At 40.8% G+C, this 16158-nt stretch overlaps 1 protein-coding gene across 3 annotated transcripts in view; it reads left to right on the top strand.

Moving 5' to 3' along the window:
- edil3a (EGF-like repeats and discoidin I-like domains 3a) overlaps window positions 1–16158 on the top strand; it is a 129652-nt gene that overhangs the window by 102958 nt on the left and 10536 nt on the right. For 2 of the 3 annotated variants that reach the window (XM_074670474.1, XM_074670473.1), the window contains exon 9: window positions 11167–11322. In XM_074670474.1, coding sequence (XP_074526575.1) covers window positions 11167–11322 — 156 coding nt within the window. The remainder of the gene's footprint in view (window positions 1–11166; window positions 11323–16158) is intronic. The other variant, XM_074670475.1, reaches the window with a different exon arrangement.

Below are 16158 nucleotides of genomic sequence, written 5' to 3'. Positions count from 1 at the left end.
GTTGACAGACTCTGCAGAAAACTGGCCCCCAACTGATCTGAGGATATTTTTAAATTAAACAGATAAGTCGTGCTATTGGTGTTACTTTCTATGATTTCTTTTCTTATGGCTTCATTGCGTGTGAAGCACAGCATGTCATAGATGTGAAGAGAGTGTTTGTGTATATGTGTGCACACATGTGAATTTTTGACATGAATATTTCATATACCATGTGAGAAGGAGAGAAGCAGAAAGGTATGAAGTGCAGCAGCCAGACTCATCAACTGTTTTATTTTTAACCCACCTATTTTAAGACCTTTTAAAATCTGCATCATCTCTGTTAAAAAGGGAACAGCATGGATCATTAAATCATTTCACATTTTAGTCTCGCCTAATATTCGAACAGATAGCACTTTTTTTTCTTCCCCTTTCAGCGTGAATTACAGATTTGATTTCAGACACAATCACACGGGGAGGCAGACTATTTTCGATTTTATCAGTAAGTGTCTATCACATGTCTCGTCACAGTGAGCATTAAACAGAGTGTGAAATCCCCCCAAGTCCTGTACTAGTGCAGCGTCAAGGCCATTTTTTACGCCCATGGATCCGAGTTTCTCACTTCAATCATGCTGACACAGTATGCAACTCGCTGCCTCTACAGCTGCTGTTCTCCTCCTGTAATAGCTGTAAATGAGCCAGACCACCATGGTTGATTTCCTTCCTCTTCCTTTTGCTGTAGCCAATTCCCTTCATCCGTTCATGCAGCCACATTGATGCAGCCTCACATCCTAACTAAGATTTGATCTGTTTTATGGCTGTTCTGAGTGGCCTGTGAGAATTTCAGGTGATAATTTGGGGTTAAAAGCACTCACTTTGATGTTCTTTGATTTTAAGAAAAGATGATGGTTTGATGGTCTGAATGAGCACTCTCTGTTTTGAAGCACCTGAGTTGTTGAGTTAAATTATAGATGAGGAGACTTGTGATTAATTATACAAAGATGACCGTGGAGGTGTATGTGTTGAGCTACAGTTAACACACCTTCACCAAATGTTCGCATACATGACTGTTGTCAACGAAGTCTCAAAGTTGTGTGTCTGTGTGACTTGAGGAGCTACAATTCTCTAAATAGTTTCTCTCATCACACATGAAAAAGTCACATTTGTTGTCCTCAAAGGGATTTTTACCTTCCTTTTTTTTTGGAAATGAGTAAGAAAAGTAAATTCAAACTTGTTTCTGTGTTGAACAGATCAACAAGCTGTGCATTTTACACCAAAATAACTGCAAACTGCCAGTGTTTATTAGCTAGTATTTAAGTTAAAAAACAGCAGATTTTCTTTGAGCTAAACGCTAATTTAGCATTCAGGAGATGTCATGTAAGTCTTCTAAAATCTTTATTTTTTTAATTATTGTTTCAGGATTTTTTTCCTTGGTTCAGAAAAGACAGGAAAGTGGATGGAGTTGGAAACAGGGCAAGAGCGATGTGCAGGATAGGTGCCACAGGTTGGACAAGAACCAAGGCTGACTATTTGAAGGCTAACTTTATTGGGCCCACAGCCTAAATGTTCAGCCATACCTAAGCTTTTTTTTTTAATTTAGCAGGTAAAATATTTAAATATTTTGAGTTCTTCTCAGTTAGTTGGTTATTGAAGTTTTGACATGAGAAGATCTCACATAAGGTCAAGAATTTTTTTAGAGTGGAGCAATGAATGCTTATGAATAATTTCACTGAAATCCTTTCAATCCCAAATATCCACATTATAGTGGCACAAAAAAAAAGATTATAATGGTCTTTACCAATCTAATCCATTCATTTTGACATTTTACTGAATAGATTGTAGATTTGACCTGTTGCAGATGCGTGTAAGAAATTGGCTGGTCACAAAAATCCTTTATGGACCAATATCTCAAGAGTCACACTGCCACAGTGGCTAAAAATATCTGTCTATATTTTGGGCATCCTGTGTTTAAACAGAAATCCATTTTGGTCTTTGCAGAAGGCTTAGTGTTGTATACTTGCAGGTGTCATTCATTATGTGTACAAGCACATTAGGCACGCCTGCAGTGAAGATACAAAAGTGTTGGCAAAGCCTGCAGGAGGAGGAGTGAGGAAGGAGGAGGATATTCCCTGCATAGCAATGTCCATGCCATGTAAAACTGTTTGGCTTTTAAATTTGTATGCCAGCCACCATTCTGCAACTCACTGTGAGTCGCTGCATGGTGCTTTTCCCATATTTATATCACCAGCATTTTGGCTGTAATGTTAGCCTGGACCAGTCAGCCAGCTGAGTCTCGTGATAAACTGCCAAAGAAAGTCATTTTACCCTGCAACGACATCTATCCTCATGTAAGAACAGCTCATTCCATATGGAGATGGGTTTTTTTTTTCAGCAGATTGCATATGATCCATCCATCACTTTCAAAAACAGAAATACCAGACCATTCTTAAAATACCTTAGAGTATGCTGAAAAGGCTTCTGGCCTCAAACCAGCCACAACAGTAATGTTCAGATATGAAAGATACTTTCTCTGTGTGGCTTTGCCTTAACAATCCAGTGTAATCCAGGATAACCTCTAATATCACACTTCATACTGTCTGTACACTCTTCTTTCTCTGTGTGAACGCCCAGCTGACATTTACATCCTTTGACATTTCACCCCCTCATGTGGAAGCTGTGGTCAAAAGGTGTCAGAAAAAAGACTCACTCTGTGTGTGGTAGCGCTGAGCGTCATGTGTGTCTCATTGGCCCCATGCTGAAAAATAAAAGAGGTCTAACATTAAAGGGATAATTCAGATTTTCTATGAGGTACTTGTCAACAATAAGTGTAAGTATTACTCTATGGCTTTCTGTTGGGAGACCGGCTGTAGGTCAGTGTAAGTTTAGTCTTGAAGTGTTGTGAACCAGTGTATAGAGACAAAGAGACAAGATTCAATGAGACAAAAGAGAGGAAGGGGAAACTTCAATGCTCTCTAGAGAGCAGGGGAAATCCGAAGTTATTTGGTAGTATCGAAATGTAGACTGCATACTTGTGCTCATACCCAAAGAGCTGAAGCTCTTACAATCAAGACTTAGTAATAATTTTAGGATTACTCATCATCCAGAATTCCCTGCCTAAACAACTCTAACTAATCACCAGTCTTCACTTTTTAGAAATTTAACCAGAAATCCAGAAAAGCCAAATTAAAGGGCTTTTTCAAAGTAGGTCTTTGACTGATAATTTATTGTGAAATGGCACCACATTGAGTCAGATATTCACCCTATCAAAAAAATGTGCCAGTTTGTCATCACCCAGATCTCCTGTGAGTACAGCCCTTCAAAACAAAATACAAAATTAACCCAAGAATTTTTTTTCAGCATTGAAAAACCGGTATTTCTTCTCATTGCCAAACTTTGTCAGCTGGCACGATGTTGTCACAGAAACTAAGACGTGCCATAAATCAATCTGGTCTGACCCGATCCAGAAGTTAAGATGTAGCATTTCAAAATAGCCTATACTGGTGCTGATAATCTCATTTTAAAGTGTGGATTATGATCAGGTATATATCTAGAAGGGAGAATTTTGCAAGATCACTCAGAAACTCCTCACAGCCCCTCAAAGTGATACTCCGGGATGGAACAAGTTGGGTCCTATCACAAGGTTTAGGGCAGAAATTACCCCTACAGCAGTGTTTTTGTGCAGCAGAAGCCCAGAGCGCTCACACCAAACACCCCCTCCCTGCTCCTCTGCCGGTTTCCTCTGCACTCAGACGGGGCAAATTTTTACTTGACCAAAAACACAAATAAACGAACTCCCACCAAAAAAAAAAACTGATGCCGGTCTGCATTCACGCTTTATTTAGAGAATTTTCTGTGCGTTACTTTCACACAAAAACACAGCTAAATAAGGCTTCTGCTGCACAAAATCACTGCTGTAGGGGTAATTTCTGCCAACCCGACTTGTTCCATCCCGGAGTATCACTTTAAAAGCCACTATAAGCAAGTTTGGAAGAAAGTTTGATTTCTTGTTTATTTTGTGTTGATTTTGGTGCGCCCAGCGAGCTACTCCGTCTTACCTCATCGCTAATTTTCTCCTGGACATGCATACACATTGCTATCACCGACACCAGTGGGTCTTTGGCTCTTTTTGGTTATGTGGAGATATCAGTGTCAGGGTTCATAATCAGATAAACACTTTTCAGTTTAAATTTCTGTTGCTGATAAAGCATCACTGAACAAAATACAGAGGTTGTGGATTGCCACAAAAACACAAAAAAGCATGAATTGGATGGGAAAATTGTCTGAAAGTTTGTGCGTACATAAGCATGAGTAAGAGGAAGAATGACTCATGAGATCTAAAGATGACATAAAGAGAAGTGTATTTAAAAAGAATGATATGAGTATTATACATCCAAAGTGTTGTTTCTTCCTCACTTTACTTAAAACCTGAGGCGCACACATACATTTCTTGCAAGATTACAAGTAACACACCTCTGCTCTGTTCTCTGAACTTAAAGTGAAGCTTGTCTTCAGTTGTTTGTGTTAGTTTCATCATAAAGAGGCTGTGTATCTGGCCGGTGGGATGTGTTTGGCTGTGTTCCTGGGTGTGTGTGTGTGTGTGTGTGTGTGTGTGTGTGTGTGTGTGTGTGTGTGTGTGTGTGTGTGTGTGTGTGTGTGTGTGTGTGTGTGTGTGTGTGTGTGTGTGTGTGTGTGTGTGTGTGTGTGTTGGTAAAACATGCTCAGCACTGAATCGTTCTCCAGGCTGCCTGAAGGTCTAAAGGTGTATCTTCTTAAAAATATCAAATTTGGCCATCAGCAAGCTGTTAGCACTAAAAACTTTTCTCTTTTACATTTTTTTAACTCGCAGCTATGTCTAATCAGCACCATAGCTCTTTCTTTTTAATAAGTCATTAGGGCTTCTTTGTCTAAAAGGCTGAATCTATGAAGCACTGCAGGCCCAAAGTTAATGAATACAAGTTTCAGTCTAATTTGTTTGGGCTGATGTTATCACTCTACAGGGCTGTAAGTAAGCCACACTCTAGTTTATCTCTCTTCATTTAGTTCTGTGACAATGTGTTAAAAAAATAGCTGCATAACAACAGTTCAAGCTCCCGATAGCCTCAGATGTTCTCAACTAGCTCACCTGTGTGAGCAAAGACACTTTTTAAACCCAGAAAGATGTCATGACACTAACAGGCTTTTCTTAGCACTCAGTAGATAAGTGCTGTACTCAGTCACGACCATCTGTCTGGTAATAGTCAACTTTCAACCATAAACTTTCCTTTTTAGTAATTTGGGGGTAGTTTCCCGCCTTTTTGGCTGCTTCTGCACTCTGAGAAGTTATCTTTGGTAGTGGCATGTAGTGAAATGTTTAGATTTCATTCCTCATGTAAAAGTTCAAGCAGAAATGCAAATTGAACTTACTCAGTTTTTTCTTCCATAACACAGTGAGAGGCCATGATGCTCCTTTTGTCTCCTGTTTGACTTGGAGCCTTGTCAAACTCAAAAAGCACCATAACGCTGTAACTGTAGTGATATAGTCAGTAGTTGTTTGCTGTGCGCCTTTTGTAAAGCAATTTTTCAGAAGTCAGATAGCGCCTGCTTCAGCTCTGTCTTTTCTGTTTTATGCATGACTGCCTGTTGTATGATATGTCGTGCTCTGTGTCATACATCAGTGGATGGTGCTTATCAGAAGATACAGATGTTTTGGTGGGAAACAGAGCAAAGACACAGGTCTAGGAACTCTTTAGGAACTCTTTCTGGTACCATTGTTTTTTTGTTTTTTGTTTTGTTTTGTTTTGTTTTTTCTGTTGTTTTTACCATGTGGATTTTACAGTCCCTCTAGCTATTGGTGGAATGGTTACATTCAGCCTACACTTAGTTTATTGTTGCCAAGTATGGGCTTGCTGTTCACAATGAGTTGCTCGTCACCCCTCCTTTGGTCCTTTATCGTCTTAACCTGAGTAGTCTTTCCAGACATAATTGCACAATATGTATTTGAATAGAAAATTGACTTTTGTTTTGATTTTCTAATCTTCTAACCCCTTGAAATGCATCAAGACTGCTTGTCACATTCATCCTTTCATTGGTCAGTCCTAGTCATACACATTCACGTACTGTTGACTATATATCTAGAGGTGTCCCAGTCAGATATTGATATCGGATATTGGTCCGATATCAGCAAAAAACAAATACCAGTATCGTATCGGAACGCATCTAAAATCTCTGATATAAGCAGTCCATTCCAGACTCCGCTCCTGCTGTTTTTATTTGATTTATTTAGGTTATTTTCTGGGTCTTCTAATTTATTCTTTATTTTATTCAATTACTAGTATATTCTTATGTTTAATGTTAAAACTTCTGTTAGCCATTGGTTAATAATGAATGGGTCAGTTTTTCCTCATACCTACTGTTGCTGACTACTGCTCTTTGTTGAATAATATCACTTAATCAAGCCTTTTCTTACATGACAAATATACTACAAAATAAGTAATAAAAGTATGCATGTTTAATGCCGATATCGTATCGGATTAATATCGGTATCGGCCAGTACTCAATGCTGCAGTATCCGTATCGTATCGGAAGTGAAAATGTAATATCAGGACATCCCTAACTATATCACCTGGAAATTTCTGGGGTGCAGTGACATGCCAGAACATTTTGACTGGGATTAAACATCCAAACTTTCTATCAAGAGACTGCCCACTCTACTGTTCCATATCCCAAATATCTTAGCACAGTATAGGGGCTGCTTGCTTTACAAATCGAATGGGGGTGGTGGCTTCACATGCAGACATGATAAATGCATAAAGTATCTGGATTCATTTTGGTGTATTGGTGGTCCCAGTGTTACCAACAACAAGGGCACAGCCAACCTATTTCTGATTGTAGTGGCTCGGGCACTGACGTTTGCAGGGCTGGCGTTAAATTGTACCCCTCTCATCATACTTTAAAAACCGACATAAAAGTACCCCATTATGATTGTTTTATTCCCTTATACTTTTTTTTCTCCTGTAAAAAGAAATCAGTCAAATCTGCCCCACTTTTTGGATAAAAAGGAAATAGAATTAAAAAATGTCTCAAATCTTACAATGAGTGTTTAACCTCCATTAAGTTCTGAGTATTCCAAAGAGAGAGATTTAAAAAGGAAGTCAAGAGTTATGGAAAAACTATTACATGCAGACTTGTATAAATGTTAAACTTATTTCCATCAATTTTCTCGAAATTCCAACATCATAGTCTCATTTTAAAAAGCCTTTCACCACATACAGGGTCAGTTGTCTTAAAAGAGGTCAGCCTGGGGGTAGATTTCAGCCCTCGGATAATCACGTCAGTCCTTGCCCTCTCATCCCTGTCTTGTACGCTACCCAGTCCTTTTGCTCAGTGAAGGAATAAAAGCTGCAAAAGTGAATGTTTAAAGAAGAGGAAGAGCCTTAACCTCATCTGAGACCGGTTTAGCCCTGGCGTGTGTATGTTAAATGTAAATCAAAGGGGATATTCTTTAATGTCAAAGAATACTGCCTGACGTGAAAATTGCAGAGACAGTAAGCCTGCTTCTGTTTCGGTAAATGATAATGAAAATGACCTGCTGTAGGTTTTTTTTAGAGACTTCCTGCAGAGAGAGGAGCAGTGAAACGTGGTCGATTCTAAGCTCATACCACGGATTTAAGCTTTAATAATAGCTTCCCTGTTGTGAAGTTGATGGGCCGTAGCAGTGTCCTCCTGGCTCCATGGCTCTGTGATTCCTTTCGTGCATGCAATTCAGAATCCACAGTGACCTGCAAGAATATACTGAAAGTATGGATCACACACACACACACACACACACACACACACATACACACACACACTATACAATACCTCCTGCAGCCTTCAGCGATTAAATGAGTCATCAACACATATGTTTAAATAAGAGAGAGAAATCACAAGGATGCTATGTGTGCTTGGATACTGTATTGGTCCAAATGAAAACCGTGCCTCCTACAGCTCCACATGAAGCAGCCTCTCACTGCAATAATCTTTTTATCCTACATGTGCAAAGCCACTTCAAACAGGGACACAGGATTTGCACGCCAACTCTTGTCTTAATGAGCGGGACAGACAAGTGTTTGTCTGGCAGAAGTGCAAAATGCTGCCCCCTCACATGCTACCATCAAAGAGATGAACAAATAAGTAATTGACCCTGTCTCACTTCTGAATGTGCAGCTTTATTGTCGAGGAGAACGGAAGCTGGGATTGGAGCTACACAGATTTCATTTTTAATCTCAGACACAGCGAGCAAAATCCCAAAATTGATTCTCATGTTTTATTCCTTTGGAACATCTATGCCACGAGCACTCAGAGTTTGCTACAGAGACTTCTGGCACGCCTAGTTTGTCTGGGTGAGCGGCTCATGAAGGAGGGAACGGGGTTGAGAGAGGGTGATGGAGGAAAAGAACAAAAGGTAGGGGCTCAGGGAGCAGTGTTGCTTTAACAAGCTTATCTCGCTCCCTAATTCAGTTTGGGCCATCAAAGTGTTGAGAGTCGGCGTCGCTAGGGGCGGTTGTATTTTTTGACCGCTACCTGTGACAGCAATTACAGGTTCGCCTTCAAGCCTGCCTTTGTTTTGGTGGCAGACTTGACTGCTTGGGTAGAACAAGATTGCCTCAACATTCTGCAACTGGAGCATAATCACAGCTTCACAATGCAAGGTGCCATGGCCCTTTAAATCACCCAAACAGCCCCTGCCACTGTTTCTCTCTGGCCTCCTTTATCTCACAGATTGTTCTGACATTATAGCCGTTATACGGGCTGTTGTTTAAATAAAAGAAAAATATTACACATCTGCCTTAGATGCATTCAAAGCCATTACTGTACATAAACCTTGACACCATGAAGGGAGGGGATGGCTGGTTTGTTTGGGAAAGGAACTCCATGAATAATGCATTTACAGCAATTGAAGAGTACTAGTAGTTTAAACCATGTGCATAATTGCACATGGGTAACCAAAGCATTGCTTGGCTTTTTTTCTGCATTTTTGGGGCATTATGTCCTACTTTCATTAGCTTTACATCACCCAAATGGGAGAAGAACAGAGAGATTGTCTACTTGAATGCCTTTCAGAGAGCAGTGACTTTGCTTCGCGTGTGTTTGGACCCAGGTCAAGCATGCATGAGTTCTCAGCAGGGAATCTGCTTCCACAGCCAGAAGAAAGTAAAGCTCTAATTCTTCATCCTAATGAGAGATGAAAACTCAGAGTGAGCTTATGTGAATCAATGCAGAGAAAATGTTTTAGTGTTTGCAACATATTGCTGGAAATGAAAGTACAGTGCTTGGATGCAGTGTTGTTGTCGAGAAGAGGCAGTGGATTGAAAGTCATCCAAAACTCTGTGTGACTTCACAGATATGAGCTGTTTGCTTATCTGTCAGAGCTGTGTGGCATGGTGTGTGTTGGCCTATGACCTGCCATATTGGTGTGATGTATTGTTGTCTCAGAGTTGTGTATATTCAGCAGAAGAAATGTATCTGCTTGCTTTAATTCCTGTCCCTTGTTTGTAACTGGTTCTAAATTTATCCCTATTTTTCCCATATGACAAAAAATCTTAAGCTGTGCATCGTTTCTCCTCCTGCATTTACTGATGCAATATGTGAGATAGATATGTGATAAATGAAATGGTTAGATATTTGATACTCTTAGCAGTCTAATCATCAAACATGCACAAGAAAAGCCTTTGGAGAGTGCCACTTCAAATACTGCGAAAAGAAATTAAGCTCATGGAAACTTATTAAAATTTCACACCCTTGATTTAACTTTTTTTAGGGGTATCAAGGGTTTTAAGTTGTACAGACAACAATGACCTTCATTTTCTTCAAAGATGTACATAAGCTTCTGTGTATTGTATAAAATGTAGAGCAAACACTTTCAGAGGTTGAGGCAAAGGCAAGTTTAGTTGTAAAACACTACATTTATTTGGGAGAAATCCAAAGCGCTTTACAGAGCTCCAAACAAAACAATAAGAGCATTGAAAGATACAAGATCAGGGAGCTGTTGGCCCAGCAGTCTAAGTGTGGACCACATAGACCAGGTGTCAGCAGTCACTGGTTGGCCTCCCAACCAAGACCCTTTACTGTATGTCTTTCTTAAGCCGTCCTAATAAAGGTAACCATGCTCAAACGTAGAATTCTAAAAAGAGATTAAAGATCAAACCAGGATAAGAAGTCATAATATGAATTATATTGAGCTATGTGAACAAAAATATTAGTATTCCAAAATGTTTGCTCATTCTAAACTCATCCATGTGACAAAAGACTCCAAAATTCCAGTGAGCAGCAACATCAGGATATGAAAAACAAGGGGCTCAGGTATGGATCCCTGGGGAATGCCACGTGTCATTTTTCTTTGCTCAGATTCATGATTACCTGCTGACACAAACAGCTCCTTTAATCTGAGTGTAATCTACAAAATATGCAGCTTAATGCTCATGAAACCCCAGTGAGACTTATTTTATAACCTTGATATTCCATTATAACGTGAGCCGTACCTTCTCTCTATACTGCATGGCCCATTTAAGTAAGCAACGCCCTCCTCTCTGCTTCCACTTTAGATGGTTCACATGTATTATTCATTGACATAATTAACACAGTGCAAAACCTTACCCGTAAAAAGCTCTGCCCTTTCAGACATTTATGCAAAACATTTCCTCTGAAGTAGTTTGGTTCAGGTAAATGTGGCAGAGCTGAAGTACTTATTCTTGTCCTCATGCATGTTAGGAACCAGCTCAACCATGGGGCCAAATGAACCCAATAGAGTGGTAAGCTTTTCCCTGAAATGAAGCATAATTGAATCCAAAGCTATCAATAAAAGTAAAAGTTTGTGTGTGTTTACTGCCTGGCACCATTGTGCTATAAATTGTTTGTAACAAATGAGAACCTATTAAAAATTTACTCAAATGGAGCAGTCTGCCTCTCAGATGCTGCTGCTGCATGCGATTTCTGTTCTGCTGAGATGAGGTTGTGGACTTTGCCTTGCTGTTCAATATTCTGTGAATAATTCAAACTGACTCTTTGCACTCAGTGTCTTTATACCTAAACTCTCTGATGACATCAGAAGAGGAAAAAAGATGCTGACGAGTTGGGGGAAATGTGACTTCTTAACATTTTTTGACAAGCAAAGTTTTTGAAGAATCTCAATGTACTATTGTCCTAACTCTTTTCTGTTTCTGCCCGTTTTAGGTGGACTTGCTTGTGCCGACAAAGGTCACTGGAGTCATCACCCAGGGAGCTAAAGACTTTGGCCATGTCCAGTTTGTTGGCTCTTACAAAGTGGCGTACAGTAACGATGGAGAGCGGTGGAAAGTATATCAAGACGAGAAACAGGGAAAAGATAAGGTAAGAAGCCAGAACACCAGGTAAAAGCCCTCATAAAACACATGTCACACACATTCAAGCAGGAAAAACCATCATACTAGGAACTCCAGAACAGTTGACTGAATATCAATTGTCTTTTTTCATGTTCACAAAGCTTACATACTGAAAAATACAATGCATTAATAAATGCACTACAGTGAGTCTTTTTTGGTGGGTTTGAGTGAGGTTTGAATTATGCATCACGCAACAAAAGAAAGGAGCATTCAGGGTAGAGGTAAAGTAAAAATTTTCAGTGGACAAAAACCAGAAGCAGGCAACATAATAAAAAAACAAACCCCTACAAGTTTTGTGCATCAAATGTACAATTCTAGGCCTGTTTGCTCCTCCCTTCCACTCCCCTTCATCATGGTCTTATCTGTAGCTCAAACTGGGCCAGCCTGGTCCGTCCTGCTGCTTCTCTGTGGTTTAGCATCAGATAAGACCGTGCTGTCAACCTGCTCTGGCCAGTGCTATGCTGAAAATCTTGTTTACGGCCCTTCAACAGAGTACATGTCCTTTCCAATCGCCCATGACAACAACAGAGACAGTGCAGGGCTGCAGCAGCCTCTGTGCTGATATCAGGAGAGCTGCAGGCGCAGGGTAACAGCTAGAGCTGAAGCCTCTTGTCTTTCAGATACCGGTCGCTGGAGAGGAGGTGTTTACTTTCCTCTCTTTGCTGTGTCATGAACAGATAAGCTTGCTTCGTCTGCATATTTGCGCGTTTGGGACCTCTTGAGTATGTTACATTAAGAAAACAAGATTTAGTGACAACTGAGCATGCATCTTGCAAAAAAAGCAAATTACTACAAGGGACACTAGCAATCGAGCTTTATTATAAAGTTATATAAATGATAATAAACAATATGATGCAATTTTCTTGTATGATTACAACATGTTTAAGCAAGGGATGATGTCTGGAATAGCAATCCTCTCTAACAAGATTTTTTTGACTTTCTGCTCCCTATACATTATCCCACCTTTTGGCGGGTTAACAGCATCATAGTAACAATTTAGCATAATTATAGAATGACAGGCTCTTGCTAACTTTAAAAGAGGAAACATTAGCCCACTGATTTCTTTATGTGTCACATTAACCTGAACACATCCATCGATGGTCATGTCAGATAAGGTAAAACACACATCTCCAGGAGTATCTAAGTTGATATTGTGTCCTCATTTAGCTCTCTTGCTGTTAGCCTTGCAGATGATGCACCTCTAGATACTAATGAGGCAAATCACACAACTTTTAACACAGTTTCGCTTCAGCTCATGGTTTGTAGAGTTTTGTAGTGATTAACAACTTGAAGATACACTCAGGCCCCGTTTACATGACGCTGAAAACGGTCGATACCGCAAACATTTCGTTGCGTTTTGGCCTTCCGTTTAGACGAGACCCAGTTGCGTTTTCAGTGAAAACGCAAACTTTTGAAAACGCTCCCAAGAGTGGAAAGATCTGAATCCGCTCCTCCATCCAGCTTCTTGTAAACACAGAGCAGAGCGTTTCAGGGTGAAACGCTGACGTCACCGCATGCGCACTCGCAGTTTCAGGTAAAGGCTGTGCGCTCAGCCACATTTCCAGTTGAGCCGTTCCGGTCCAGTAGGTGGCAGTAATGCGCGTCATGGTTGGATTGCCGACCGTCTCACACGACAAAACGGCAGAAAAAGAAAGAACAGAAGAAGTGACTTGTCTTCCTGGAGTTGTTTTCACGCCGTCCTCATGTAAACGCGGTTGGCTTTTGGAAATGTAAAGGAATAAGGAGTCTCCGTGTAAACGGGGCTTCAGTTACTCTGCTGCTGTTGCCTGGATCTGTTGGGTAAAATAATCTCGCCTCCTGATCTAGGGAGCTAACAGATAGCAATGCTTTTATTTCTGTATTAAGAGGAAACTGTGTAATGTGCTGAACTCCTCCCGCAGATCTGACTGATCAGAATCAAGTTTTAACATGGCTGCATTGCAAAGAATAATTATAGTAATATGAAGAGACATCACTTAGGAAAGGCATTTGCATAAAGCAAATTCAAGTGAAGATGTATGAAGATTTCATTCAACTGAACCCAGCATAAAATGTTGTAACCAATGGCAAAAACACGAATTCAATTTTTATAGCTTTTAGAAATTCAGGTGTAAAAAGAGTGTGATGTTTCAGGGTCAACATTTTGCACGGTGTGACATGAGATAAAACAATGACACATCACTGTTTGTTTAATTGAACATGATAATGAAAGTGCAAGTTCAGACCTTTGTTTTGCAGACTGCAGTATGGGAATAATGACTAAAGGCAGGTTTGTTTAAACCCAGCTACAGCTGATCTTTCATGCATATTTTTAGAGCTTTTAATCAAAGGATGAAAATCCATTCCCCATATTTTAGAGCATACCAGAATAAATGAATTTCTGGATAGTTAAAATGATTCGACACCCACCAGTCTCTATTTAACCATCGTACTTGATCCAGAGTTCAGCTGCAGTCTATGCACATGAAAACATCCGCTCTGATGTCTGGTTTTCTCATAGAGACTGAGCAGTTTAAGAGGTTAACCTCATCTTCAAGCACAAATTGATTTTTTTCCCTAAATTATGTTTTCGTTTCTCTGTTTGGCTTCACTGCGGTTGACCTAAACATGAAGTATGACATCACCTTGTTAGGGCCAAGTAACACTGCTCTAAAGCCAGCTAGCGTTTATCCTCCTTACTGAGCCAGTGCTTGGAAATGTTTTTCCACCCCATTCCTGAATCCTCGCTTGCAGAGTTTATAATTTCCACACTCATGATGATCTTTGGATACGGGCCACTGCATGCTCAGTGTGATTCTCACTCAAGCAAGCTCAATACCGAGCGCTGGAGGACTCCGAAGGCCTGCCGTGATCAGAGATAGCAGAGTGATGGGGAGAAAAGTACCCGTGACATCTTTGGGAATTAGTGTTTTGTTTTTAAATCTAATTTATTTAGAAGTAAGTCAGTGGAAAGCAGCACTTGTGCCAAGCTACTCATGAGTTTCAAATCTGTTTAAACCACGGACAAGCCTTTTCTATGAGTGTGCCTAGCCTTTCCTTTTGTTGTTGTTGCTGCATAACTCAGAGCAAAAGCAAGGATAGGCAGTCAGTGTGCGTGTGTGTGCTCTATATCAGAGGGCAGACGTGTTTAGCGAGGCTTCTGAGAATGTCAATCAGTTTGTCCCCCGACGGAGCCGAGGGGCCATTCAGATGTATGATTCTTCAAGGTGTTTTCCCCCTTCAGTCAGTTGAAGCAGCCATTAATGCTAGAGGACACATTTGGCTGCTGGAGTCCCGAGGCTCCTCCTGCCACACCACAATGCTTTACTTGGCAGGGATATACTGTGTACTTGTGTGTGCATGTGTGTGTGTGTGTGTGTGCATGTCTGGGTGTCTGGTCGGGGCACAGAGGTAGAGGCTTGTAAGTATTCTTCTCAGCTCCCCCCTCCAGCTCCTGTGTGGCTGAGGCTGCAGGCAGTTAGATCTAGATTGAGAGAGGAGGCTGTGTCAGAATACAGATGTTGTCAAAGCGGGGCAAACTCGCACAAACACACACACACACACACACACACACACACACACACACACACACACACACACAACAGTATCCCTCTGCAAAAATCCATCGAACGGCTTGTTTGCCTTTTCTTCTCACACAAATACCTGTGTACTGCTCTTGTAACGGAGCCAGGTAAAAGCACAGTCCTTTGTTTAAACATAATTAAAACAGGATACATTCCATAATTATGCACATCAGCTCAGCTACAGTCCCACACCTGCTCCCTCTCCACACCTGGGTCACTACTTTAGCTAGTCTCTGCTCTGCTGCTCTATCCCAGGTGTCAATATTTACACACTCAGTTGATGGGGGCAATCAAGCACAAAAGCAATTGATTTATGTTTAATAGTGTTTCACTCTGGTGACACCGGGTTAATTAGCCATTAGAGCCTTCAATTCCCCTCGGGTCAGGGGCTAACCGAATGTTAGAGAGCCGCGAACACAATCATCTTAAGACTTACCGCTAATAATCATATTTCCTTTTTTAGAGTGTGAATAATGTTTGCTGTGAGGTTTAATGCACTCCAGGATTAAAAGAGCAAACTGAGGAACACATTGCCATCCTCTTAGCTGAAGCAGTTCTGCTTTCTCTAAGCCATGGGTCCTCTCTTGACCCGTCAATGAACTTTCTGGTGTCACAGAGACTGACTAAGGCTACATGAGGGCAGAGGGAGAGAAGAGATCTAAGTGACCTGCTGCCTTAACCTGTGCAGCAGGTTTAAATAATGGAGCACAGGAAGTTGTATCTCTAGAGGCATACATGGCCCCCTTGGTAATGCGGACCCAAGACTCCAGCCGCCAGGAAAATCAATAGTCTGGAGCAGAGTTGTGGCTCCTGGGTCAGTCTCGAGACACACTGAGACAAATGGGTGCTATACGCTCGTGGCTCGATTGTTGGATAAAATAATTATACTTGGGGGCGATGGAGTGAGACTTACTATTTCAGTTGCCTGTAGTTGGCAGCCTGCACAAATAAAACCAGTCGTCTCAGACAGTCAGAGGAGTGAGAATCTTCCTCTTTCTTCTTCAGGCCACAGGTCAGGAACAGCCGGCTGAGTTTATCTCAAGCAGAAGTCTCGTTTGTGCCATACTGAGTCTGTTTTTTCTTGTGCCTGTTTCTACTCATTGTTGGCTTGAGACACGAGTATGATCCAGTAATGTCCTGTTTTATCAAGCCTGGGCTATCTGACTTGAGTTTAGGGCTGGACAATTAATCAGATTTTAATCGTGATTTCAATTTTGCCGTCTGACAATCATAAAAACAAT

Source organism: Halichoeres trimaculatus, unplaced genomic scaffold (genome assembly GCF_033239565.1).
Source record: "Halichoeres trimaculatus isolate MK-OKI-2021-1 unplaced genomic scaffold, fHalTri1.1 fHalTri1_scaffold_5, whole genome shotgun sequence".
NCBI lineage: Eukaryota > Metazoa > Chordata > Actinopteri > Labriformes > Labridae > Halichoeres > Halichoeres trimaculatus.
This window is presented reverse-complemented; position numbering and strand designations above follow the sequence as displayed.